Genomic DNA, 27,625 nt, shown 5'->3' on the forward strand with positions numbered 1-27,625 from the left:
TTTTAATAAATAATTACTAAATAAACGTTTTAATATTATTAAAGGAATATTCTCTTATTTAAAAATAAGTTACATCAGTAATAATACATACATTAAATGCAACATAAACAAAAAAAATATTTAACTCTTAAGTGACCTCATAAATGTTCCACTTTGTCCAAATTATTTTATTTTTAACAAAAAAGCCATTCAAATTTCCATTTTTTTTATAAATTTAGGCTACGTTTTTTTTTGATATTTCATAGTACGGATTTACTTGAATAAATTTTTATTTTCTCGAATGAGAAACAAATTTTAAGCTGGAAGACTGCTTAAAAGCGGAAAATTCATGGGATTTAATAACTTTTTGAATTATATTCAATTTCTCTTATGAAAAAACTGTTTGGTAAATACTCATTAGTTAATTTTTTTAAAACTACACTTTACCAACATAGTTTCTAGATAGATATTGAAATATTTACTGCATTTATTATCTGTTTTTACTCTTAAAATTAATTACCGAAATTAAAATATATTCACATCTTCTTTATTAATGCAGTCACATATTCTCGTAAATTAATAATTTATCTTTCACAACACAAATTAAAAGAATAAGTCCAAGTTTTTTTTAAACTAAGATGGATTGTTTTCATCTGTGTTATCCTTAGATGTACATAATGGAATATCTGGTACCATTAAGCACAACTTATCACTTCGTATGGGTTTTACAGGATTACAAATTGTTGTTGACGATCTAAATAAAAATAGATTCTCCTTAGTGTCTTAACAACAATTATAAAGAATTAATTTATATCACATTAATCAAATATTTTTTATTACCTATTGTGTTTTAGATGACTTTTGACTAGATGACCTGCGGTTAATGCAGCCATGAGTGATAATTCTCCGGCAAGAACAGTGGCACAAACAATTCTCGCTAACTTACTGGCATTTTTACCAGGTTCTTCTTCATGAGGTCCTTTAACACCTAACATAGAAAGACAAGCGGCTTGAGCTGGTAAACCAGTACCACCGCCAACTGTACCAATTTCAATACTTGGCATAGTACAAGAAACATATAAATCTTCACCGTCTTCGCCCCAAGGTTCCATCAGAGTCATACAATTACTACTTCCAACATTTTGTGCTGGATCTTGACCAGTAGCAATATAAATGGCAGTTACAATGTTAGCAGCATGAGCATTAAAACCACCAACACTACCAGCTACTGCTGATCCAATCATATTTTTACTGATATTAACATCTACTAAAGCATGAACTGAAGTTTTCAAAACAGTAGTTACGATATCAGCAGGTACAACAGCTTCACATACAACACTTTTTCCACGACCTTCAATCCAATTCACTGCTGCTGGCTTTTTATCTGTACAAAAGTTTCCGCTGAGAGATAAAATTTCCATATCTGGAAAATAAGTTTGTACACATTGCAGAGATTTCTCAGTTCCTTTTGATAACATATTCATTCCCATAGCATCGCCTGTTTTAGCGACAAATCTGATAAACAGATGTCTTCCGGCAATACGAACATGAATCTTGATTAATCTAGCAAATCTGCTAGTTTTATCAAAAGTTTTCTTCATTTCCGCAAAATTTGTTGCATTTTGCATCCATGCCATAGCTTCACTTGCTCTTACGATATTTGGAAATCTTACTACTGGACCACGTGTCATTCCGTCAGCAACAACACGACTTGTAATACCACATTTTAATAATGCACGACTTCCTCTATTCGTAGAAGCTACTAAACAACCTTCTGTTGTTGCCATTGGCACATGATACAGATTACCATCAAGTAAAAGTGGGCCTGCAATTCCAACAGGAACTGGTATGTAACCAATAACATTTTCACAACATGCTCCTAACACTTTAGTATAATCATAGCTTTTATATGGTAAATCAGCTAGTTCATTTGTAAAGTTTGCAGCTGCTTTTACGAGGAGTCGACGTATACCAACACCTCTTTCCATGTTATCTACTGCTTTCTCTAACTGATAAGCGGGAAGATATTTCTGATGGACCAACTGGAGCACTTCCTTATCTGTTAATGCACTTGCTCCTAACTGAAATAAAAGTATTGTTCATTAAATCCATTTCATTCAATAGAAAACTTTGAATATTCTTCCAAGCAATTAAAATATTGTCTTACTTCTGAACGATAAATTGCCAAGCATTCTTCGATACTTCTAGGTTCTTTTTCATTAGTTTCTTCAACTTCATCATTATTAATTGGTTCAAGATTTGATACTTTAACATCTGTTTGTACTTCTTTATCTTCAAGCTCTATTTGGGACTCATTACCTACTTCAATCCAATTATCACCCATTGCAGATAAGGGAAACATTGGCGTATGAATACCTGACAAAGAATTTCCAAATCTTTGTCTCAAGGAAACATCAAGAGATGCTGAATGCATTACGTCACTGGAGTTATCTTCTGGTGATATACTTTCAGGAGATTCAGTTTTCTCGTTGCATTGCAATTGTTTAGCAATATCACCTTTATCTTCAATAAAAATAAATTTAAGTGCTAATGCTAATAAAAGTATCAAAATAACAATATTATCAGCGCTAAGTGACAGCCAGTTCATAAGATGCTCTTTCAAATCATCTGGGGTTTTCGATTTATTGTGATTTGTTATTATGACGTGTGAGCTTATTGGTAATGGAGTTCTCTCTACTGTATCATCATCGTCGCTTTGTCTAAAAGGCCAACGACTGAAACATGACAAACAAAATATTTAATGTTACAATAATCAGAATAATATATTCATTAAATGAAAGTTTAAGTATTTTAAAAAAAAATTTAAATAATAAATATAGAAAAAACTTCTAATCAAAAGAAAAGTGTGTGAAGTCACGTACGTTCTTTAACTAACTGAATCGTCAACTACCTTGACATCGGCAAATGTTAAAAATTTTGTCTAGAATTTGAAAACAGATATATTTTTAGGATTTTCTTTCGCAGTTCATGACTAGTTATCTTTTGTCCAAAAGTTATTATTATCATACTTATGAAATATTTAGCTCGACATAATATTACATGTTTTTTATGCAAATATTATCCATATTAAATTGTTTACTCGAATAATAATCTCTCCAAGAGGAAAAAAAACCAACAGCCATTGCTAAATAAAAATTTAGATATCAATCAATAACATAAAATTATACAACAAATTGTCTAAATAAATGTAATGTATTTAGTACGAATATTAAATTTAAAAAAAGAAACATCTATTGCGTGGTGAACCTGACCTGCAGAATGATGTACAAAGAATCATCTAACAATAAATACTAGAGTAAAAGAAGGTTTGAAGAGGTCAGATCAAAGATAAACAGAGTAACGTCAATCTTTCGTCGTATAGTACAACTCATTGTGATATTGAAACTTCTCTAAATTTTTTGAATGAAAAAAAAAAAAGAAAAAAACATACTCACTATTCAAATAGAAAGTTAATGTTTGCAGAATTTTTTTTCATTCATCAGTTTTTATAAGCAATTTTTTCCTATTTTATTCTCGATTATTCTTTCGCCTTGATGATGAAGGTTATTTCTACAATATACCCTTAACATTTTGTACTTAATAGTTAACTGCCTTTCTCGAAATTTCTCAACAATTGATAAAATGGTTGCAAGGTTTTTATGAACAGTAAACTCGTTTTAAGTTTTTTTCTCCGCAAAATAAAATAGAACGGATATTGCGACATTAAAATAAAACTATTACTACGATGTTAATGATTTATCTGTTGATCTACCTGTGAGCATGTACAACGAAGAGACCAGCAATCATTATCAATTTAACACGTTCTACAACAGGATTTGGTTTTTGATCCTCTTCGTTGAACGAGTGGAGCATCAATATTTTATCAGCACTTAAAGTGCTCACACCAATATTATTCCTCGACAGCTGAAAAGAGAATAAAACGTATTTTTAGACATTTCAAAATAATCAACAAAAAATACTTGATTAATGATTTAATGAAAAATTAAAAATAATTCATTTTAAATCATTCAGAAATATGATCAATAAATTAATCATTAATGTAGCTATTAATAATATTAGAAATAAATTGTATTTTTACCTCTAATATTAATGATAAACATGCAGGATAAAATGTCATGAAAACGATGTAATTAACAACGACTCCAAGACAAGCAAAACTGCAGAGAACTTCCAGTCGTTTAACTCCGGATAAAGATCCTATGCCAATTAAAAGTGTTTCTACTATTGTGTCTAGTGTAATAGATGGACCCAAAAGTGACATTCCACGAGCAATATTTGCTCTCACTTCTTCCTGACTTCTTGCACTGAGTGCCAGCTGTGCTAATATTCCAGCTTTGTTTAAATCGATGAGTAGTAGAAAAAAGAATAAAGCATTTCTGTAAAGAAAAAATTATAAATTATTTAATTATTAATCTTCATTAAATCTCCATTTAATAATAAACTGTTAAAAAATTCTTAATAACTTTATTACTGTAATAGTTTTAAACATACTATTTATAATACTAATTATTTTCTTCCTTTTTAATGCCTTATTAACAGCAATATATTAATGATAATTATTAACATGTTATTAAATAATTATTGTTGTTAATTAAAATTCTTACGGATAATTATTATAATTACTGAGTTAGTTAGAATTTTAAAAATTTTTCGAGATTATCTTCTCAAACATAAGCTAATTAACAATTTAAATAATGTAATTGAGCACGAATATTGTATAATGTTATAAAAAAATTTTAGTTCTATTTTTATCATAAATTGCAAGAAAATAAACTCACTTGAGATCAGAAACGTCACTGCGACCAAAATTAACAACACTAGTGGTGAATACCACGCTGGAGAAAACAGTGAATAGACCAGCAATACCTAGTAATCATAAGATAATTTTCTTAGTAAGTTGAAGAACTGTTTAGTGTCTTTAATCGTCCATGCATGGTACGTGTTAATCGTAAAGAACATGTTTTTAATCAAGCCAAAAATATTTTAAATATCATTCTCAATTGCAATTGCATACTGTAATATATTCAATTTCAAATTATAACTATAAAAAACTTGAATATAATTTTTTTTTCAAAGCCATTCAAGATGAATGCATTTATTTTTCGTATAAAAAGAATGCTATAATTAATTTGGTAATCAAGAACATTGTCAGCACGAGTTTAGCCTCAAAAGAAATGCTATCACTTTCCATGGAACTTTCACTAACGCCCAAGGCTTTCACATGATGCTTTTAATATATATTCGAAATCCGGTTTTAGCAGAAGTAATAATCTTGATATTTAATTTATATAATACAATTAATCACATAGTATGATGATTCGTTAATATTTTAATTGATTTCTATTACTTGGCTATTTGAATAAATGTCCTTTGATTTATCTAATAATAAGCTGTCTTTCTAAAATACGTTATATTGACATTATCATTGTATTTAAATTATTCACGACTTCAGGATCAATCACTCAAAATAATTGCAATGTAAAGTATTACCTAAGATGTATTTCGATCCAAGTTTTTGGAGATTACGAAACTGATGATAGCTAAATAAAATTGCTAAACATCGAATTATTGTCATAACAATGACATCTACTGCATTATAATCCTAAAATAAAATGTTGAAAAATTATTATAATTATTTAAAAATAAATGATTGGTAAACAGAAAATGTATAATATTTACATCAGAATGACATCGTCCATTCCAACAATTGGATGTACTTGAAAATCTTCCGTCTTTTGACAGAGTGTTTCCGGTGTCCAAGTTGAGCATACATGCTGTTAATGTAAACGTTGTTACAATGACTTCCAGTGGATGACCCGCACAAAATCTTCCATGTACTTCAAATAGTTTTGCTAACATTTTTATTTGTTATTGTCGTGATTGTGTGTCGTTGTACGTCAAATAAATTCTGAGAAGAAAAAAAAAAGAGAGAGTAGTTAATATTTAAATTACAATGGTAGCTTTCTTTTTTCCCAATAATCTGTTTAAAAGCTGAAAACAGAAAATGCTCTTTAATTTCAATTTTTTATCTAAAGCGTGAAATATAAGTTGATGTATATTTATAGCTAGTAAAATAATTATTCATTCTCACTTATGATAACAAGTTAATTATACAGGGAACACCTTATTGCTATTTGCAGCTTATTTTAATTTTATCAAAAAATTTCAGGCAGTTAACTATTACTATGATAGCAAAATTACTACCGTAAACGTTTAACATCAGCTAATTTAATATATGCATGTCTATATTCATTCCATTGTCATGGAATGACAATCTCATGAATATTTGAACTTCTTTTCCCAGAATTCTGTTCAGATATCAGTTAACGTAGTTTCCTTTCAACTGTCCATTTCAAAATGGTTAAATTTCATATTTTATCTTTTTATTTATTTATTTATTTATTTTTTTATTCTGATATTTATCAATAGAGAAAAGTCAAAACAGGAAAAGCAGTTAATTGATATGATTATTCTTTTATTACCACAAGAGAATTTTTTATTTGAGTAAGAAAATTAACAATGCAATGAAATAATTGTAAAGATCATTCAGAAATATGATTGCATGCACGTTCAGATAACTCGACATAAACCTTATGTCTGCCAAGGTCGCCGACTTTCCGTAGATTCCAGTACACATACACGAATACCCTGATCATTGACCCCTTTTTCTAATTTTTTATAGTCTATAATTATTGTCATTACTTGATCTCTTCTGTAACCAATAATTACCGAATTCAGCAACACCTCTACAATTAATTATACATTCATTTATATCATAAAGCAATGACGGTAATTATTGAAGAAGATTAAATATTCATGAATCAAATATTATATAATTTTCTCAGATTATTTATTGCCAATCTAGACTTGAATAAAAATTTTTTTCCAAGTTTAATTTTAAATTTTTATGAAATTCAGATTAATTTCCAAACTCTTTGGTGAATCAATTGATCTAAAGCTAGAAAGCAAAATGAACTACAAAGATAAGAATGTAGAAAATAAAATGAAAAAATTAGGATGGATTTCATTGATTGAATATACGTCAGAAAAGATATTTACTAAAATCAATGTAGTTGATTAGAATAAATTATCATGCAAATGCTGAGAATGTTTGTCATAAAAGTGTATTGCTAAGGTAAATAATGAAATAGAACAAAGATATTTTGGAGTATTTTTCAATATCAGTGGCATAGTAAATGCTTGGTGCGGCCTTAACCGAAAGTTTCGACATACAATTCCAACCATTATATTTCACCTTTCTCTTGAAAGATTCACGAGAGAGTTGAATAATTTACTCATCATTTTATGAAGTGTTTAGTTTCATCTACAACCACACATATAGTTGTCACAACGTGGCAACTTAGGACTTAAATAAAACGTCAGAAAAGACATTCTTATGTTATGCTAAATGTTCCGGAAGAACTTCTTACGAAAGAATCATCAAGTTTATGTTTTTTATACAAAGTTAAATTTTAAAATTCAATCCAATGTATTATTTGTTGTCACAGCTTTTCTTTGTTTCAAAGTCAATCGATTCTTCTATTTTAATAAATTTGTTCAATATTTTCTATGCGAATTATTTAAAATTAACTTCAAAAGACTTTAAAGTCACTTTTACATACCTCGTTAATAGATTATTAAAAATATTCCATACAATTGGTTGTGGGGTAAAGCACCTTTTAAATATTATTTACAATAGTCGTAGCTAAATATTTTATAATTAATTATTAAAATAGTTTGATTTATTTTTATTCAGTTAACGATCTCGTAATTTTTTAAATCTTCATTTTAACTTTGCCAACTGATTTTAACTGATGACCATAAAATCAAGAGTCAATGTATCAACTTGGTAGACACTACGCTGGTTCAAATGCGTGTTAACGAATGAACAGAAATCGACTGGCAACGAGAGCTACCTCTTGGTTACTGGTACCCTAAGGTTCTCCCGCTCGAGGATTTCTTCTACATGTGTTCACCAAATACCAATATATACTGTCAAGATAGTCGTTAATGTACAGGTGGTTGATATTAAAATTGTGTTGAAGTTATGAAAAAAATTTTGAGTCATTTATTACTTATTGATATGGTTCTTCTATCATAAAATTTTAATGGATAAATCATCATTAATTAATAGTCATTGTATAGAATAATATTTATTCAATATTTAAGTTTGAAAAAAATATAAATAGGTATTGTTTATCTACATGCCTGAAATTTTTTTTATAAAATCATCAGATATTTATAATATTATCATGATTATTTTTAGTACAGTATTGAGTTTTATTTATATAACAAAATTTTTTGCAGAATAAAATTCCCTATGAAAACGTGGAGGTTTATTACTTACAAGAATTTTTATGGAAACTAACAGAAAGATTTTTATTATTTAAGGTGTGATTACTCGTCAATTTATAATTTCAATATTTCAATTTTTTAATTCTTTATTTTTTTCCAATATAAAATTTTTAATTTTGAATTTATATTTTTTACTCCTTGATTAAAATATTTCGTGTAATCTACAATTATATTTAAAAATATTGTTAAAAAATTATTTTGTCTATCACTGGTACGATCATTTATTATAGATAGTGAAAATATTTTTTTAATGCGAATTAATTAATTTATTTAAAAACTATAAAAAATATTTATGCACCATATATCAAATTAGAAAAATAGACTAAAAAAAAATGTCAATATAAAAATTACAATCTATTTAATCATTACTGCAGTTTAAAAAATACTTCAAAATTTAAATTGTTTTACGCGTTTTTTATTGAAGAGAAAAAAGTATGAAGCAGTTTATTGATTGTATGTAAATAATAGGATCAATTTGTAGAACATGGTCATGCATATAATGAACATCAATTAAAATGCAAAGTAATTTTTCTTGTGATTTGACACACGATTTATCAGAATTCGATATTAATTCAAAATTCATTCTAATAATACTTAATGTTTTGGCAACATCAAAAATCATGTTACGTATTATTTGGACATATTTTTCAACATCTTTAAATTTAGAATTCCCGCTATTATCCCACCAATTGTATTTATAAATGGATAAAATGATTAATACTAGAGGAAACATTCATCAAACAGAAATATCAAACCTAATGCAATATTAAGAAATGAAAGGTAAATTCACAATATTATTGATTTTTGATATCAATATTATTGTTGATTAATTTAAAAAAGGATCATTTTTCTATGAGAAACTTTCACAATAAGTAAACCAATTTTGTAAATTAGAACTCTAAACTTATGAATATTCAAAAGAGAATGTGTGTGATTATACAGTGTTAAAAAAATTAATCGAAATGAGCAATGGGATAATAACGTGAAAATTTCTCTATCCAATGATTTTCACTTTGATATAATGATGATTGATTAATCATATAAATAAAACCCAACCACTTAAAAGATATTTCACTTTAAAATCAATTCACTCACTTGTAGGTGTAATTTTCCAAATTAATTACTAGTCTTCTGAATAATCCTTAACAAATAGCTAGCATCTTTTAAAATCATTGTTTCATCATATTTGAATTTAATTTTATAATTTAAATGAAATCATCTTCAGTACTTGGATTCTTTTTATATTGTGAACATCTACGAGCATTATCAGAATCTCATAGATTCATATTTATAACCCATTCTATTCTTGTTGAACAATTTAATTCTACTCACTTGACTTTTTGTTTCATTGAGAGAACACATTCTAAAATTATTCTTCATGAGAAAAAGTAAACGATTTTCAAATGCTTGAACTTGTGTAAATAGAATAACAAATCCTTAGATTTTCAAGGAAATCCATTCACGTCTGGAGCGTTACAATAAGAGAAAAAAATATTTTCCTAAAAAACATTTTTCTACCATTTTTTTCAGCATGCTTGAAAAAATAACTTAACACAAGTTGAGAAGATGTGCAATGCTTATTTTTTAGTTCAAAATCATGAGAATGGAAGAGAAATCTCTGCAAGGCCAAAATATTTAACAGCTTTTTTTTTATTTCTACATTCATTAAAAGGTATCTCATCAGCTGGACTATTGAAAATAATGAATTACTAAATAATTCCATAAGTTATCTGATTGTGTCCATGTTTACTTGTATGACAACTTTTCTCTTTTGCATTACTTCAACTCCTTACGGTATATCAAATCGTATAAATTCCTGTAATTTACATAATAAGAATATTTTTAGATTTAATAATATAATAGATTGCGAAAAATTATTCAAAATTTCTTTTTTACTTCAAATAATCTAGAATTATTAATTCAGATATAATTCGTTATCTTTACTATGTGAAAGAAAATTATTCGACACAATTTTTTTTATGTATTGACGCATACCAATTAGTGAATTTTTCTTATCATCACGGAGTGATGGATAATGATGCGATGACTGCAAAAATGACGGTAATGGAAACAAAGTAGAAATATACTAATTACTGGTATAATGATGTAGCTAAAGAATTCACAATATTTACATTTCCTGAACTTGAATTATTCAAGGTGACCATTTTATCAAGAATGCCCTGGTGAACTTGCGATAACGAAAATAACAATTTATGCTAAAATCGAACTCCGTAGGTTGATAGATAAAAGAATTAATTTAAAAAAATTTTTAAAAAACTAACATATGCTAATAATTGACTGAATTCAAATGAGAATATTATTTATTTTAATATTGAGCTGATAATTCTATTGGGAAAACATTTAATATACTAGAAAACAAATGATAAATTGAAGAACTGGAGAAACAAATAAATTAGTATGGAGTACTTTGGTTTCTCTTATAGCTAAGAAGACGTGAATGGAATATTCATAATAAAAACAATGTTGAAATCAAAGAACTTGATATATAATAATGATAATAGCAAATAGTATGAACAAGAATGTATTTGTATTTAAATTCCTGGTAGATTAATTCATTTAAAAATATTTTATAATATAAGCATTGATTTGTCACAACTAAATAATTAATTTATTAAGTCAATGTGACCGAAATAAATATATATGACAAGGTGTAGATGATAAAATATCAGTCAATTTGAACTTCCCTTTGGCAAATTACTCTAAGAGTTCATTGTCAGATGACCATGGCCTGCTTTTGTCAATATTTTTAATTTATGACTTTCATGATTTGCAAACTGACACTCCTAAATATTTTTATTGTCATTAAGTTGACATACAAATTTAGATTGTTATGTGACAGACTCTTAAATCTCACTTTTAATATCTATTGTCAAGTGCTTTCTTTTATTTAATATTTTTTCATTGACTTTAATAATTTTGTTTTTTTATTATTCATTTTGTTATAATTTAACGTTTAAATTATTGTTTGAAGTTAATGAAAAATTTATATCATTCGTTTTATCTGTCTAATAAATTATTTAATAAGTAATATAGATAAAAAAACATCAAATCCAAGCTTTTGTATTCGATGGACTTAATTACCAAATTTTTTTATCTATTATTCATTAGTAATGAATATAAAACATAATAAGATTAATATATATTGTTTTTGATGTTAATTATAGAAATGACATTGAATATCATGATTCAAAATAATGTAATGGAATAATTAACTTATAATTGTGTCTGACGTAAAGGCAAATTATAAAAAGAGAAGTATTTTTTACGAATAATATTCTTTATGACTTGGTAATAAATAAAAAAGTTCAATTTTCAGATATTCAAATACGTAACAAACTTTTCAAGAATTGTTAATAGTTGAAAAATAATTAAACAAAATTTAATCTTTAATAATTATACCAAGTTTCGAATTTAAATTGTTATACCTTAATAATTGAAATTGATTATGATAATTATTTAAAAAATCTTGATTACTCAGTGAAAGTAAGATCGTGGCACTACAAAATATGTTTAACTTTTCTTAACACTACTTAAAAAAAAGGTTATACAGAAAAGAAATGGAACAAAGTAAAAGTTTCTGCTCTAATTGCATCATTTATAAAATAAAAAATCAAAATATTGTGTGATTAATTAATTCAAAGTATGATTTAAGTCATCAATAAAGATAAAAAAATGATTGATAAGGAAATCAATAAAGTTATGTTAAAAAATTACGGATTATTATATAAAAGCATTTATATAAAAGATTGACATATGTATACAATATATATCAAAGCTAACGTAAAGGGTTAACCTCACAAATACTCACCAGTATTGGCATTTAATTCTCATTGCATTATATTAGTATTTAATTTAAAAAATTATTACATGTACTTAATCAACTATTATATTATATATTCGTAATTACTATTACACATATTATACACTTAAAATTACATAAAATAATCTAAAACTTTGTTGTGATTTCTCCAGCTGACAGTATTTGTTTATAAATGTCCTTGTCATTATGTTGGTAGTGGTAAGAACTTGTTTAATTATTTTTCAGTTGGTATCAATCAACCGATAAAATCATGTACTTTAATTTGTCTCTGTTCTTTGCAACTTTGTATTCTTTGAATTCGTGTTGAAATCAATTAGAAAAATCTTATTGCGTTTTGGAGTAAAAATTGATCTACTTGTGATATTTTTAATATAATAATATAACAACTAACAATAAAAATTTTTTGAAAATTACAAAGAGTGTATAAATAAACAATATACAATAGAGTCAAGTTATTTTATGATAATATAAACAATAAGACATTATGGCATTTTTTGATAAGAATTACGATAAGGTAATATGGATATTATAATGTATTGAATAAACATTATCACATTATTGCTTCTTCAATAGGAACATCCGCGTAATCTCATTCCGGAATTATGTCGACAATTTTATCATCTTGGATGGGTCACCGGTACCGGTGGTGGAATATCTATCAAACATGGGTAAACGTGTATTTTAAAAAGAATTCTTTAATTACTATTACGATATTAAAAATATTTTAGGGACGAAATTTACATTGCTCCTTCCGGTGTACAAAAAGAACGTATAGCTCCAGAAGATATGTTTGTTCAAGATATAACTGGAATTGAAATTTCAGCTCCACCACCAGAGAAAAAATTTAAAAAATCGCAATGTACTCCATTATTTATGTGTGCATATACTGCTCGTAATGCAGGAGCTGTTATTCATACTCATTCAAAATTTGCCGTAATGGTCACGTTATTATGGCCTGGAAAGGAATTTCAAGTAACACATTTAGAGATGATCAAAGGTTAATTATATCATGATAATTATTAATATTCTTTATGCAGCTACATTGTAATTTAATTACCTTTAATAGGTATAAGAAATCAAAAATTAGGACGAGCTTACAGGTATGATGAAAAATTAATTGTTCCTATTATTGAAAATACTCCATTTGAAGAAGATCTTAAAGATCGAATGGCTGAAGTAATTCAACAATATCCAGAGACATGTGCTGTTTTAGTTCGAAGACATGGAGTATATGTTTGGGGCGATACTTGGCAGCAAGCGAAAACAATGTAAATTACTCAGTTTTTCTATAAAATTTTTAAAATAATATTCTACAATTAATTTCTTATTATAGGACTGAATGTTATGATTATTTGTTTGATGTTGCGGTACAAATGAAGCAAGCTGGTATAAATCCACTTCTTATTCCTGAAGAGTATGAATTAAAACATCAGATGAATGAAAATAGTTAAAATGCAAATTTAATTTTTTTTTTAAACTGATCATTTAACAATGATAATCTGCACACAGAGTAAAAAAATATTTTATATTTTTATGTACATATTTTAGAAAAGAATAAAATTACGAATCACATTCATAGGGCTGGAACTTTTTCCGAATTTTTTTAGCCAAAGTTGTTTCTTCTTCTTCACTCATTTGACAATCTTTCCAATCTATTCGATCATCTAAATCTAATAACTCTTTATCCGCTAAAACTTCTCTTCCAAATTGGAGAGGAAAATTCCGTTCAATTTTATGATATAATTCCTCTCCATTGGGGAGCTGAAGATAAAAATAGGTTGTACCTGGTGGAGCTGTTTCTTCGAGACTTGAAGTTAGAGGTTTCAGGTGAATATTTTGAGAATCCGCAATTTCCTTAAAATAAAATTCAAATTAATACTAGAAAATTCATAACACTTACAATATTCGAAATTAACGAATTAACCATTTCTTACTTTAAAAACCGTTGAAACATGCGATTCGAGATTCTTAGGAATTGGAACTGCTTGCAATTGACAATGAGAGCTTTTGTAATTTCTTTCAAAAAATACAGGTACTCTTCCAGTGCTAGAATAATATCGTTCTACAGCCTTTTTGTTTAATTCTATCTCTTTTTTAATATTTTCAGATACAGTTGATAAACTCTGATAATGAGTAATCGGTAGTATGAGGAAATGATCATCAACTAATCCACCTTTAGCCAATGCTATATACACTTCATTGCTAACTGATATTACTAAATGTTTAGACACATCAGGACTTGACAAACAAAACCAACATTTTGCTTGATCAAATTCTGGCTTCTTGTTTCTTTTTGGTTGTCTATCATTACCTGAAGATCGTTTATTATGTGATTCCATGTCATAAAAGAATTGTTGTGATTTACCACCTTTGTCAGATGGACTATTAAAATTCAAAAGAGAAATATGGTAAGGACTTTGTGTTTCATCCGTAGTTTTTTCTGCTAAATCTTTCAAAGATGTACGATCAACAGGCGTTAAATTTAATGCATAAAGCCATTTATGCTTTTGTGGATTTCCAACCCGAGCAAGCCCAATGAATCTGGTAGCTATTTCGATACTATTTCCACCTTTTGATTGATTTCTAGAGGAAAAGATAACAATACAATAATTGGGTTCAATATTAAAAATAGTGTAAATAATTACCTATATGGGGGTCGCTCGTAATGAATACTTTCAATGCCAGTTACATGATACCTTGGTTTTATGTGAGCAGCTAACCAAGCGATAAGCTGAGAGCCATTATACTTCAAGTTTGGTTCATTAGGATCAAACCGAGTAATATCCATTGGCCATTGCGAGCTTAATAAAAAATCAACTCCACGGAAATTTGGATGACCTTTTAAACAAGCATTTCTAACAGATACAACATCATTTTCTGTTAAAAATATATTTGATGATGAATTTTGATCATTTTTCTCAACACCACTAACATAAGCAATTTTGAGTCCGGAGTCAGCACTATAGAGACCTCGTCTACCTAAATAAAGAATATTGTAACAAATGTCACATCCATCTAAATTAGGATAACATTTCACATGTTCTTCTTTATTTGGTCCAATTATAAAAGTTCTAATTGGAAATTTTTTAATTCCATTTTTGTAGGGCTCTAATTCACTGTTATCTTTTCCGAAAAAATCTCCAACACACAGTAAAAGATCAAAAGGACCATTTTTTTTATTAATTGATGTTACTTTAGAGCTGAGCAGATTGAATCGACCTTCCACATCTCCACAAATTAATATTCTGTGTTTCTCAGCCATCACACATTTATTGAATATATTTATGTAGTAATTATTATGTAAATAAGAAATTTTTCAATTGGATGATTATTTCTTGTCAATGTTTTGATTCACTAGGAATTGAGGTTAGGTTCTTGATTGATTAATAAAATTCTGTTATACCAGAGAAGTCTTCTTTCTGGTTATACCAACAGAATCACGACCTTAGTCCACTTTAGTTCTATTGGGCTCTCTAGAGTTAGATTTCTTGTTCAGAAAGAAAAGGAAAAAATTTTTTAATTTCGTTAATTTAAATTATCCGCGTTTTCAATTAGTACTGATCTAGATGGCATTATACTAGTCTTCGTCACGGAATGCCACCTAGATTGAACTGCTTGCGAATTAGATTGAACGAGAAAATGCAGTGACAGTTGACTCTCTGTGAAATCCAACATTTTCGCTCAATCTATGCAAACCTCGAGGTCATAATTTAGTTGAAGTGTAGTTTTTATATCACTTACTTAGCATCACTAGATATTTACGTGGATACTGAACGTTTATTACTTCAATATTAATTTCTAAAGCAGATAATTAGTAGAGCATCGTCGATTTGGAGGAGTTCGGCGTTATATTTCGATAAAATGACGGCCCACGACCAAATGCGAGCTATGCTCGATCAATTGATGGGAACGGGACGTAACGGTAAGTAAATATTTTCCATCACACGTTGCATGAAACATACGTTACACATTAATTTACACATACCATTTTAGATTATTCTGAAATCATATCAGCCAAGTGTTTGGTACTTGAATACGAGTCAAAACAATATTTTATAAATAAATTCATCAATCTTAATCTTAACTCATTTAAAATATTCCTAGTAATTAATCACTCTATTGATAAAAACATCACATCTACAATTAAAGATTATTTATAGACACTACTTTATATTGTTTTTATTGATTTTTATTACATTCATTAATGTAAATAATGTTTTGTAGGTGAGAATAATAAATTCCAAGTGAAATATTCGGATCCAAAGGTCTGCAAAAGTTTTCTTCTGGCATGCTGTCCCCATGAAATTTTGTCCTCAACGGTGAGTATAAATCATAAATTATGTTATTTGATAAACTTTATTCAAAATCAAACAATATTCATTTCTACATCGTTATTTTGTAATTTAAACTAAGGAGTTTTTCATGAAAATTGAGACAATATGTTGCACATAGATGCATTCATATTTGAAATAAAATGTCATAAAAAGACTAATCATTGAAATAATCTATTGTATAACGTTGACATTAATTGCATCACTATTAAAAAAATGCTTTGTTTCGATTTTTGCAAAATACTCATTAGTTAATATCCTTGAAGAAGTTGATAATGTTCATTGTTACGTATTATAACCTTATTTATTATTTATTAATTCAAAATAAGGATTCTTGTTCATCTTCTCATTGGTAGTTTTTATTCAATTATACCGAACAGAAAATGACGAAGAAAAAACGCGTTACTAAGCAAAATAATATAAACATAGCCAATATAATTGCCCGTAAATAATAAAATGTAGCAAAATAATGGGCATCAAATGACGGCAACTAATGATGGTATCCCGCTGCAGTTCTTATTTCCAGAGTGTCTGGAAAAACCAATTCCAATCAGAACCATTGTACAGTGTCATTGAGAATAATGTCCGTATGTCGTTCTTGCTCGAACTTGCACGCGCGTTACTGTAAGTACTCAATGCAAAAAATAAGGACGTACGTATAACATTACATATCAATATCATTGTTCTATTTAACCGTAAATTAAACCACCAGATTATGATTATAATTTATAATTATAATAATATTAAGAATGTTAGGAAGCAGATAACACGTCTCAGCCCCATTCTCTTCTATTAGAGAAGTCTAGAAAAGAACAGAAGTTAATGCACGAATGATTGAACTTGTACGCGCTATGGTAAGTAGCGTCAAGCTATTGATTCATGCGAAAATTTTTCAAATACAAATTTTAAATTATTTCAATATCAGATTTAATAATAAATTGTCGCTGTTAACAATTTATTTCTAACAATGTTCGCGAAGACTACTACTTTGATTGACTTGAGACAAATCAATTTTTTAAACTTTCTTTTTTATTATTTAATTATGTTTATAAAATCTACTGGAAACTTTAAGAGACTTTCTCTTTAACTCAAATGTACATTACTAACAATTACTTCGGTTAAAAAAAAATTTTTTTTTTTAGTTCATTTTTAATGAAAATGAGGCTATTCTATTATTGGAATAAGAACTCTAGAACAAAAATTAATATAGCAAATGTTGATATTTAGTGTAGAGAAGAATTGTTATTTTCTAACATTTATTTTTTAATATTTATTTTTCTATAAACTCATATAAAATTAATTGCATCTTTTAGAAAATAATTTTTTTTATAATTATTTACTTTCATTCATGGTTTTATTTTATTTCTTCTTCTATTAATATATTAAAACTAAAATTAATAATTACTAAAGATAAAAAATATAAATGAAAAATTGGTTGTTAATGTCAATTAAAATGTAGTATTTTCGTTTCCCTAATTCGATAAAATAGCAGAGATCTATATTACTTCGATTAATTCCGTGAGTATTAAAAACAATTCAATACAATGGTTCGCTTTCACATCACTCACCAATTGCAGACCTGTAAGTAATTCAACTTTGAAACTTTCTCATTTAATAAAGAAATGATTAAAAATGACAATAAACGGAATAAGAGATAATAATAATTATGTTTTTTCCGTGAATTTATTAATTAAATATTTGTGCATGAAACCGTGAAATAATTAAAAAGAATTAAAAATAAAAAAAGCTATACTCGGATATCATTAACTAATCTTCATTTCTTGTCTCTTTCGGAAGTTAAATAATAGAATCGATGGCAGATTCATTGAAATAAAACAATTGTTATAAGAAGAATAACACAAAAAGGAAGAAATGGCTCAAGAATTAAATTGGAGTGAGAAAAATAATCAAGGATATATTATAGGACAATGGCAAGTTCACTAAAATGTCTCATCATGGATGTACGTATTAAACAACGATTTCCTAAATTAAAATGATGAATAATCGAACAATCAATCGATTAAAATAAGTCCAAATCGTTGTTTTAATTTAAAAATTATATTCTCAGAAAATATGTCATCATATCATTCATTTAAAAATATTATTTAGGATTTATATAATAAGTTATGTCTCATTTAAAAACTTGAATATAATTGTAAAAAATATTAAGGTATGTGTGCTGATTGTAGCATCGTTACCATCGCATTCTCGCGTCAGGCGGAGGTGTTGCCATTCTGTAAGTCAAAACTAACAGATAATTGTCTATCTACCTTTATAGAATACCTAAATATCGCGTAATAACTGATATTATAAAAAATAAATTGTTTTATACAAAACAATTTAGATCTGGATATTTTTCAGACTTTGAACGAGTGAATGAATGAATGAGAAAATGAGAGTGAGAATGAAAGGGGGTTAAAAAAAAATATTAAAACATCAATTGAATTTAAAAATTTGATGATAATTTATAATAATTATCATTGTTCTTAGTCTAAATTCTAAATGTAAAAATGGGGCTTAAGGATTGTTTACCAGATGGTAAGAATAAAATTTATTTTGTATAAATTTAGCTAATAATTAAATGATTTGTCAATCGCAGCGCATGGACCTGGGAGAATGCCCCCAGATTCACGACTTAGCCCTTCGGGCTGACTATGAGGCAGCGCAGAAGAAGAAGGATCATTTTTATGATATTGATGTAAGTATTACATATTTAATATCATTATTGTATAATAAAATTCAATAATTTTTACTAATAAATAAATTAATTGTTTCAGGCTATGGAACATCTTCAAAATTTTATTGCTGACTGTGATCGTCGTACAGAACAAGCAAAGCAACGTCTTGCAGAAACGCAAGAAGAATTAAGTGCTGAAGTCGCAGCAAAAGCAAACAGCGTTCATGTTTTGGCTGAAGAAATTGGAAAAAAATTAGCAAAAGCTGAGCAACTTGGAGAGGAAGGTTTTGTTGAAGAATCAATGAAACTTATGGGAGAAATTGATGAATTAAGAAAGAAAAAGAATGAAGCTGAACAGGAATATAGAAACAGCATGCCTGCTTCAAGTTATCAACAGCAAAAATTAAGAGTTTGTGAAGTATGTAGCGCATACTTGGGAATTCATGATAATGACAGACGATTGGCTGATCACTTTGGTGGAAAACTTCATCTAGGATTCATCAAGATTCGTGAAAAACTTGCTGAACTAGAGAAAATTGTTGAAGAACGACGTAAAGAGAAACGCGAGACAATGATGGACAGAGACAGACATCGCGACAGAGATGATAGGGATCGTGATCATCGTGATTCGAGAAATGACAGAGGACGAGGACTTGGCTATCGAGATCGGGAACGCGACCGTGATCGCAGGGAGAGGAGACGATCGCGATCACGAAGTCGCAGCCGTGGAAAAAGGTATTTTTTAAATTATTTATAGAATTTTAGAATTCATAATATTTATTAAGCGTTCGTTATTTATTTATAATTGAATAAAATCACAGTAATATCAATTATTTCACTGATATATTTTTCTAGGTCCAGACGATCGCGCAGTGGCAGTCGTAATCGTAGGTCCCGTTCGCGGCGAAGTGGATCTAATGATCGCAAGAGATAAACAGTTGATAAGGACGAGGTAAGACAATGACGGTGACGTAAGTGACGATGACGGGATATCACATACAATACAGTCTTAACCCTTTAATGGACTAGACGGTTTTTAATCTTCATCGGATACCCATCCCGGTGTAAAAAATATCATTCTTTGCTGAAACATAATGTAAGCTCATAAGCTAATAATTTTCATATATAAATTTGATCTTATCAATTGAATTATATTATTTGATTAGACCTTTTGAATAAGGTATAAACTGTGCCTGTACATCACATTCATTTTCAATATTTTTTAATATTTATCATAACCATTGTTCCATGGATAATGGAGATATTGTAACATGCACCTTGGACTTATGCGGATATTACGTGAGTACATAGGCGAATAAAACTAATTAAACCTTGAATACACTGTAACAATCAATTTCATTTTAAGCTAAATATTTTATTAATTCAATGTTCAATTTATATTGATAAGAATTCAGGATATTAGTTTGTCACATGTAAATAAATGTAGTTTCATCTTTATTTTAAAACAAATAATGCGTCTTTTTTTTCTTCATATTTTTAGTGTTATTTACCAACTTTAGAGACATTATGTCAATTGTTATGTAATCTTCACAACAATTTTACAAATAAAAAATAAAATACATTCCATAAAAAGGAATATTTAACAAATTCAAAAAATTTTTTGTCATCTATTTGTCATTAAATACTAATTTCTTACTTATAATAGTTATTATTTTTTATTCTTTATGTTATTATCGTCATGATTATAATATCTATAATATTCCCTTATTTTTATCACACATTCATCATCATTTGCCTTTGAATTCTATTGTGCTTTGTCCAACATTGGTTTATTGCTGAACAAATGTCTTTGAGCTCAAATTTATTATTACGTTTTTTGCTGTTTATGTTTAAATAAATTCCTAAAATTATCAACAGACCAGACCACAAATATTGCATTGTAAAAGGTTTATAAAAAAACAAGAAGCTTATCATTATCGTAATGGCTTTTCTGCAAGTCGTTACTGTGGCAGCAATAAAGGCACCACTGTTTTGGACGAGTGTTAAAACTATTTGGATTCCTAAATATCCAGAGACGGAAAAAAGTAAGGCGTATCCATAGGTTTCCAAAATATGCTAGAAATGATAAAAAGTTAATTTTTATGTGAACCAGATGTTGAATTCAATATAATTAGAAATTAGAAATAATTACATCAGAACAAAATGCTACTCCTTTTTGTAATTCTCCTGTCACAAGGAGGATAATAAAGAGATATAAAAATCCTATGCTATAAGAATAAAGGACTACTTCAGTATTTGTAGCCTTATATTGTTTCATAGCTTTTTCCTGAAGGTTTCCTATAATAGCATCGCATATCAAGGCAGAGCTTATCATTATAACTCCGATAATGCTGAATCGTGGAGAAATCATGCTGTCAGCCAACGTAAATAGAACAAGTCCAATACACAATAAGCCTGCAGAAATAAAATCTAAAATTCCATATTGTTTCTTTTGGATTATAATTCCACCTATGAGTACTGGTATCAATTTACAACTTTTAAATATGACCTAAAATGATTAAAAAAATAATTACATCTTTATAAAATAAAATTTTTTTATTTAATAATTGATTTATTTGCCTGCGTAGGATAATTTAGGTAACCAAGAGATGAATTAGAGAAACCCATGGTGCCGAGGGTTAAAAATGCCAGAATAATATAAGTTGACCAAGGAATTCTCCGTGATATTCCCTTCAACGTACATTCTAGGTATCCAAATATAGTATAATAAGCAAATTGAATGAGAGTCAAGTACCATCCATATGGCCTAAATCCATCTAAAGTGAATATTAACTCCTGAAAAAAAAAATGAAATATTTATAGAGTCTCCTAGGCATCATTTTTCAATAGATACTCACTTGAAGATATCCATAAATTATATAAAAAAAGAATACTCCAAAAGAACACCACAAGAATCTAGCTCTATCACTAAATTTGGATAAGTCAAAACAGAGTATTTTCAGTACACCGGTCTCTTGGCTATTTTCAGGATGAAGTTTATTATAATCCATCTTTATAAATTGATTCCAGTCTGATGATTGACTATTAACTGCGTATTTATTACCAATGTACAGACATTGAATTCATTTTCAAATTCTTCAGATCTTGTTATTCCTAAGAACAATAGTAATTTTAAAAAAATGTTATTAAGATTATAGTAGTTTTTAAACACTTAAATACACCTCGATTGATTATTTATGGTTATTTTATCATTGATACTAAAAATTATTCAAGCTTATTTCGATGAAGAATATTTTTGTTGATTTTAGATAGTATTGCTATGTGAAGTATTACATGAATTATTGGGCTATGTCTTCATTTGTTAGGTTTAATAATTAAAAAAGATAGACTCCAAACTATTTCCCAATCATTTGTTGACAATTTTTATTCCATGATTTCCAACAATTTACTGAAGCGTCCTCTCAGCATATACTGTGAACTAATAATTGAAGTAGGATGTAATAATACAAATAATAATTTTTGACAACGTGTCGAAACAATATTGTATATCGTTCAGTTTTTGTATAATCAGAATTGTAAATAGTAATTTTTTATCTATGTTATTTAATATCTTCACTAATTAAATTATTTTTTATTAACTTATTGTGATTCAAAACTTTTAACCTACACGTGTCAACTTTATGTATTCAATATTTTGTAAATAAATTATTATGAATAGCAATGCAGATTCTTTTTAAATAATATAGAATATTTGATATTCAGCAATAACTTTGAAGACTTGTGATCGTATTTTAATGATTATTTTTAATCTTCTTAACTATGTTGAGAAAAAGGAATGTCAATCTCAAGACTGTCAAGGAACTTGACGCTTTTCCAAAAGTTCCAGAGACTTATATAAATAAATCTGCAGTTGGAGGCACCTGTAAGTTATAACTCATCTTTTAACGATGTTTTGTTTGTAACTAACATTATTTAAGTAATATCTTTCATCACTTCATCATCTATTAATATATTGAATCAATGTTTATTTATTTATTTTACAGGTTCCTTCATCACATTTTGTATTATTATTGTGCTTGTGATATCGGAAATTCGATACTTCCTAAATCCTCGTTTATTTTTCAAATTCGAACCTGATACTGAAATTGATGCAAAATTAAGAATAAATGTAGATATTACAGTAGCTATGCCATGCAGTCTAATTGGAGCTGACATTTTAGACTCCACAAATCAAAATTTATTAGGCTTCGAACCTCTTCAAGAAGAAGAAACCTGGTGGGAATTATCCATGGAGCAAAGAGCACACTTTGATGCCTTGAAACACGTGAATTCGTACCTGAGAGAAGAATACCATGCTATTCATGAAGTTCTCTGGAAGTCTAATCGAGCTACATTTATAGGTGAAATGCCTAAAAGGTATTTTTATATATTGGAGAATTACAAAATATATATACCAATGTTCTATCATATTGTAAACTTTATTTCTATTCCAGATCATTAGAACCACTTTATCGTCCAGATGCCTGCCGATTATATGGTAGTATAAATCTAAATAAAGTCGCCGGAAACTTCCACATAACTGCCGGAAAATCATTATCGCTTCCTCGCGGCCATGTACATATTTTTGCATTCATGACGAGCCAAGATTATAACTTTACTCATAGAATAAATAAATTTTCATTTGGGGAAGAAAGTCCTGGAGTAGTTCAGCCTTTAGAAGGCGATGAGAAAATTACAGAAGACAGTAAGCTACCTAATTATGTAATAAGGATCAGTATAATTAATAAAGATTTTTTCTATTTAGATATGATGCTCTACCAGTATTTCATTGAAGTTGTTCCAACTGATATTTACACATTAATGAAAACTACGAAAACTTACCAATATAGTGTAAAAGACTATGAGAGACCAATTGATCATCAAAAAGGGTCCCATGGTGTACCAGGGATTTTCTTTAAATATGACACAAGTGCTCTTAAAGTAAAAGTAATAGAGAATCGTGAATCTTTGATTCAATTTCTAGTTAAGCTTTGTGCAACTGTTGGTGGGATTTACGTTACAAGTGGATTAATTAATAGTATTATACAAGGACTTTGGTACGTCATTTCTTGCAAATTTTTTAGGCAACCTGAAGTTAAAGATAAACGCAGATTGGCTGAGACAAATCATTCTATTATAAAAACATCAATTACTCCAGTGAATTTAATTGATGTTGCAACTCGAGCAACAATAGATGTTACTTTGAAGCCTCAATAAAATATTTTTTGTTGAATTTTTTTTTTATTATTAATTAATTTTCTAATGTTAAAAACTTCAAGGAATCAGCTTAACACACTTAATAGAACTGAAATTATTAATAGGTCATTTTTATTGATAAAAGTACGCATTTTATAATTATTTTTTATACATTAAAATTTTTTTAAAGGCAACAGTGACGCCTGTACATAGACGATAAGTCAACGAGCTGGTTAAAAAATAAGACAGAATGCAATATTTAAGCGTAAAATTCAATATAATATTTTTTTCATTTATGACAATTAATTTAGTTTTATTTTATACATATAATAAGTACCTTAAAGTTACAATTCAACTTAAATTTCTTATTTTTAAAATTCTTTCTTTTCCAGTGCGATTCCACTTATATAATTTTAAAAATCACTTGAGTTTCATTGCTAAATACTTTTAAAATAATTTCATTACTATAATGATATTTATTAATAAATTTCGAACACGAAAACACATTAAATAATAGTAAATAGAAATTATTTTATCTTAAAAAATGATGGAAGGATGGAAATAAGATCTATCAATTGCACCGTCTTATTTTTCACGCTCTTTCCATCAATTGTTATTCAATCAATAATTCTGTACAACGCCTCTCTCTCCTGCAACGTTTATAGATCCTAATATTAAAATATTAATTATGAACAAACCATGATTATTCATTTCACACATTCATACACACAAATACACAATAAACATTCACTCAAGTTTTATACAAAGTAATGGTGCGAAAGTTAGACGTTATACTGAACAAAAAATAACCACTGACCTTCGTCTATTTAATGTTATATATACTTGTACATAGAACTTTTAAAGATAATAGATATATATTTTTGTCTATAAATCGTGAGGGTACAGGTTTCAAAAACTGCATGATAATTCATTAAAAAACAAAATTTCGTGCCGTTACAGCGGGTTTTATAATTTATAAAAAAAAAAGTTATTAAAAAAAATCGAAACCCGTAAACAATGGCACAAGCGTTATTTAATAGTTTAACACCGATTTGATTTTTTTCTTAAGCATACAAAAATAAATTATAGTAATAACGATCGTGTATCTCTTGACTTATTCATGTACAACGAATACTATGTTATACAAGTAATATATAAATATATATTTAATTATATGTATCTTCTTAAACTAATTGCTTAAGATAAATTAAAAAAATGCTTTTTCATACTCTCTAGCACTTGATGGCACCTAAGGAGAGGCAGTTTTTAATATCTTTCGAAGTAATCTTTTTTTTTTAGTAAATTCATTTTTAACACGGTGATTTCATTGAATTGTTTTGTAATTTTGTCATACACTGAATCAAAATTTCTTTGAAAATTAAATAATGACGTGTTCTAGCAATAAAAATAATTCTTATTTGCAAGAATTATGATAAATGATTAAATTTATACACATCACGACGTCATGGAAACTATAAAAAATTTTTTATAAAATAAATTATGAGAATCAAACATGTGTATAAAAAGTTATAAAATAAAACTTGATGTATATAATATAATACATCAAATTAATCATTACTGAACTCTCAAATTTCAAGAACATTTTGACAGTGTAAATAATATTTTTCCCTAAAAATATCACAAGAGATCTTGATTGTTATAATTGTAAATTCGAGGCACAGATTTTATAATTTCCATTTCGGAAGACGGAGGTGAAAGGCGAAGACATAATATAAAGGCTTCTATGGCTTGTCAACAATGTAAGTAATGTTGAAAAGGCACTCCCCTAGGCAATTTTCGTTCTTATTTCCACCATGAAATTTGCTGGTGTACGCTTTGGCTGCAGCGAATTATCTAAAGAAATATAAACGTATAATTTAATGTCGTATTGAATAATTGGATATGAATATTTATCAATAGATTTGTTAAGATTCGATCATACCTTACCTATGTAGTATGAAGTAGTAAATTAATTAAACATTCATAGTAATATATGACAAGACTAGGAGTACTGCTGTAAGTGCTGCAAACGATCGTGTCGTCGTTGCATCCGATTTTCCTTTCACTGAAATTATTATCACTCTAATATTAATAACTAATACTAACTTATTAAATTCTTTCAATGACTTTTGATTATATTTAATCATAATTTTCTTGATTTAACTTAGCAAATTGATAATTAATGATTTTTTTTTTACCATTTTGTGGTTCGTCGGATGCATATTCTTTGCTAAACGTGTGAATTTTAGCATTTGGTGACCATCCGAAGTCATTTTTAGCCACCAACGTCGCTTCATACGATACGCTTGGCTGAAGACCTTTTATAGCATGTTCAACCACAAATTCATTTCCGCTTCCATCTTGTACACTTGGACTTAATACCTTCCACTCTTTATCACCTTTTTCACGATATTCCAGCTGAAAAGAAAATTACCATATTTTTCAGTACTTTATTACAACCATCATAAAAAATTGTTCATTTATTATATTGATACTTGAACATGGAAAATTGGTGAATGCCATTTCTAAAACATATATAATTGAATTATTAGAAATAACAGGTTTTGTAAACTATACTTATTTAGAATAACATGTAATTATTGCGTAATAGAGTTTTACTCTATTTATGACCACCACTATAATTTTGCTTTTACAAATGCTTTGTAATAGAAATAGAGAAAACTGTCTAAGTTTAATGGAGATATTGAAGTAAATATAATGAAGCATTGAATGTCATTAAATATCAATGGTTGAAAATAATTCTCTAGGAAAGAGAAAAATGCAATGTTATTTAATTATATACACACAGCAAAATTTAATTACATATTAAAGTGCTAAGTAAGAGAAAAGAGAAATTTAATACTGAGTCCCTGAATGAGTGAGAATATTTGCTGATCTAAAAGATATACCTAGAGTATGCAAGTCAATCAATGAAATATCAAAGGATTTACTTGAATAAGATATTGAAATAACGATCAAACATTTTTAAAATTATTGAATGAAAATCATTGCGACAAACATGATAAAAATAGAAGAAGAATCATGAACATGCGTTATTTGTAACACATCAACTTGACTGTTTTACTGTTCATGAATCGATTCTTATCTACAATAATAATATTTTTTCAATGCTCCATAGATATCATCAGCGAATTTTGTATAATGATAATTGTTCGAATTATAGCATTGATATTTTATTATGAATTATTACAATTTATATTAGAT

General features: G+C 27.9%; 7 protein-coding genes across 14 annotated transcripts in view; 3 read left to right on the forward strand and 4 right to left on the reverse strand.

Annotated features, from left to right (window-relative positions):
* Positions 1–224: 224 nt before the first annotated feature.
* Hmgcr (HMG coenzyme A reductase) lies at positions 225–12,386 on the reverse strand. 3 transcript variants are annotated; one of them, XM_035083280.1, is made up of 9 exons: positions 12,185–12,386; positions 5,680–5,908; positions 5,491–5,602; positions 4,779–4,866; positions 4,079–4,376; positions 3,752–3,903; positions 2,147–2,714; positions 820–2,060; positions 225–733 (listed from the first exon to the last, which is right to left on the reverse strand). In XM_035083280.1, the coding sequence occupies exons 2-9, from the start codon at positions 5,857–5,859 to the stop codon at positions 613–615; spliced, it is 2,760 nt and encodes a 919-aa protein (XP_034939171.1). In that variant the 5' UTR covers positions 5,860–5,908; positions 12,185–12,386; the 3' UTR covers positions 225–612. The 3 variants fall into 3 exon arrangements, with proteins under 3 accessions (XP_034939171.1, XP_034939172.1, XP_034939170.1); XM_035083281.1 differs by lacking the exon at positions 12,185–12,386 and adding an exon at positions 11,802–11,926; XM_035083279.1 differs by lacking the exon at positions 12,185–12,386 and adding an exon at positions 7,623–7,941.
* Positions 12,387–12,463: 77 nt separating this feature from the next.
* LOC118066896 (methylthioribulose-1-phosphate dehydratase) lies at positions 12,464–13,766 on the forward strand. The gene is made up of 5 exons (XM_035083299.1): positions 12,464–12,710; positions 12,770–12,864; positions 12,925–13,193; positions 13,263–13,464; positions 13,530–13,766. Exons 1-5 carry the CDS (start codon positions 12,681–12,683, stop codon positions 13,645–13,647), a joined length of 714 nt encoding a protein of 237 aa, XP_034939190.1. The 5' UTR covers positions 12,464–12,680; the 3' UTR covers positions 13,648–13,766.
* Positions 13,703–15,837, reverse strand: LOC118066891 (CWF19-like protein 1). Its single transcript, XM_035083289.1, has 3 exons — positions 14,842–15,837; positions 14,131–14,779; positions 13,703–14,050 (listed from the first exon to the last, which is right to left on the reverse strand). Exons 1-3 carry the CDS (start codon positions 15,456–15,458, stop codon positions 13,757–13,759), a joined length of 1,560 nt encoding a protein of 519 aa, XP_034939180.1. The 5' UTR covers positions 15,459–15,837; the 3' UTR covers positions 13,703–13,756.
* A 33-nt stretch (positions 15,838–15,870) lies between these two features.
* On the forward strand, positions 15,871–20,353 carry LOC118066894 (putative RNA-binding protein Luc7-like 2). 2 transcript variants are annotated; one of them, XM_035083296.1, is made up of 5 exons: positions 15,871–16,118; positions 16,421–16,515; positions 19,127–19,225; positions 19,305–19,939; positions 20,060–20,353. In XM_035083296.1, the coding sequence occupies exons 1-5, from the start codon at positions 16,058–16,060 to the stop codon at positions 20,136–20,138; spliced, it is 969 nt and encodes a 322-aa protein (XP_034939187.1). In that variant the 5' UTR covers positions 15,871–16,057; the 3' UTR covers positions 20,139–20,353. The 2 variants fall into 2 exon arrangements, with proteins under 2 accessions (XP_034939187.1, XP_034939188.1); XM_035083297.1 differs by lacking the exons at positions 15,871–16,118; positions 16,421–16,515 and adding an exon at positions 17,867–18,763.
* Papst2 (PAPS transporter 2) lies at positions 19,964–22,967 on the reverse strand. 4 transcript variants are annotated; one of them, XM_035083295.1, is made up of 6 exons: positions 22,833–22,967; positions 22,499–22,643; positions 22,063–22,318; positions 21,785–22,000; positions 21,357–21,713; positions 19,964–21,280 (listed from the first exon to the last, which is right to left on the reverse strand). In XM_035083295.1, the coding sequence occupies exons 3-6, from the start codon at positions 22,213–22,215 to the stop codon at positions 20,939–20,941; spliced, it is 1,068 nt and encodes a 355-aa protein (XP_034939186.1). In that variant the 5' UTR covers positions 22,216–22,318; positions 22,499–22,643; positions 22,833–22,967; the 3' UTR covers positions 19,964–20,938. The 4 variants fall into 4 exon arrangements, with proteins under 4 accessions (XP_034939186.1, XP_034939182.1, XP_034939185.1 ...); XM_035083291.1 differs by having other exon boundaries at positions 22,444–22,643; XM_035083294.1 differs by having other exon boundaries at positions 22,387–22,643.
* On the forward strand, positions 22,651–24,437 carry LOC118066892 (endoplasmic reticulum-Golgi intermediate compartment protein 2). The gene is made up of 4 exons (XM_035083290.1): positions 22,651–23,087; positions 23,209–23,581; positions 23,659–23,909; positions 23,970–24,437. The coding sequence occupies exons 1-4, from the start codon at positions 22,985–22,987 to the stop codon at positions 24,419–24,421; spliced, it is 1,179 nt and encodes a 392-aa protein (XP_034939181.1). The 5' UTR covers positions 22,651–22,984; the 3' UTR covers positions 24,422–24,437.
* A 1,419-nt stretch (positions 24,438–25,856) lies between these two features.
* The window catches only part of LOC118066871 (lachesin-like), a 39,699-nt gene continuing 37,930 nt past the window's right edge, over positions 25,857–27,625 (reverse strand). The window contains exons 7-9 of one of the 2 annotated variants that reach the window (XM_035083254.1): positions 26,599–26,818; positions 26,348–26,465; positions 25,857–26,254 (exon numbers count right to left, since the gene is read on the reverse strand). In XM_035083254.1, coding sequence (XP_034939145.1) covers positions 26,374–26,465; positions 26,599–26,818 — 312 coding nt within the window. In that variant the 3' untranslated portion in view covers positions 25,857–26,254; positions 26,348–26,373. Of the gene's footprint in view, positions 26,255–26,342; positions 26,466–26,598; positions 26,819–27,625 lie in introns of both variants that reach the window. The other variant, XM_035083253.1, reaches the window with a different exon arrangement.

The sequence above is a fragment of the Chelonus insularis genome, unplaced genomic scaffold, assembly GCF_013357705.1.
Source record: "Chelonus insularis isolate UGA/USDA-ARS -01 unplaced genomic scaffold, ASM1335770v1 contig_358_pilon, whole genome shotgun sequence".
Lineage (NCBI taxonomy): Eukaryota > Metazoa > Arthropoda > Insecta > Hymenoptera > Braconidae > Chelonus > Chelonus insularis.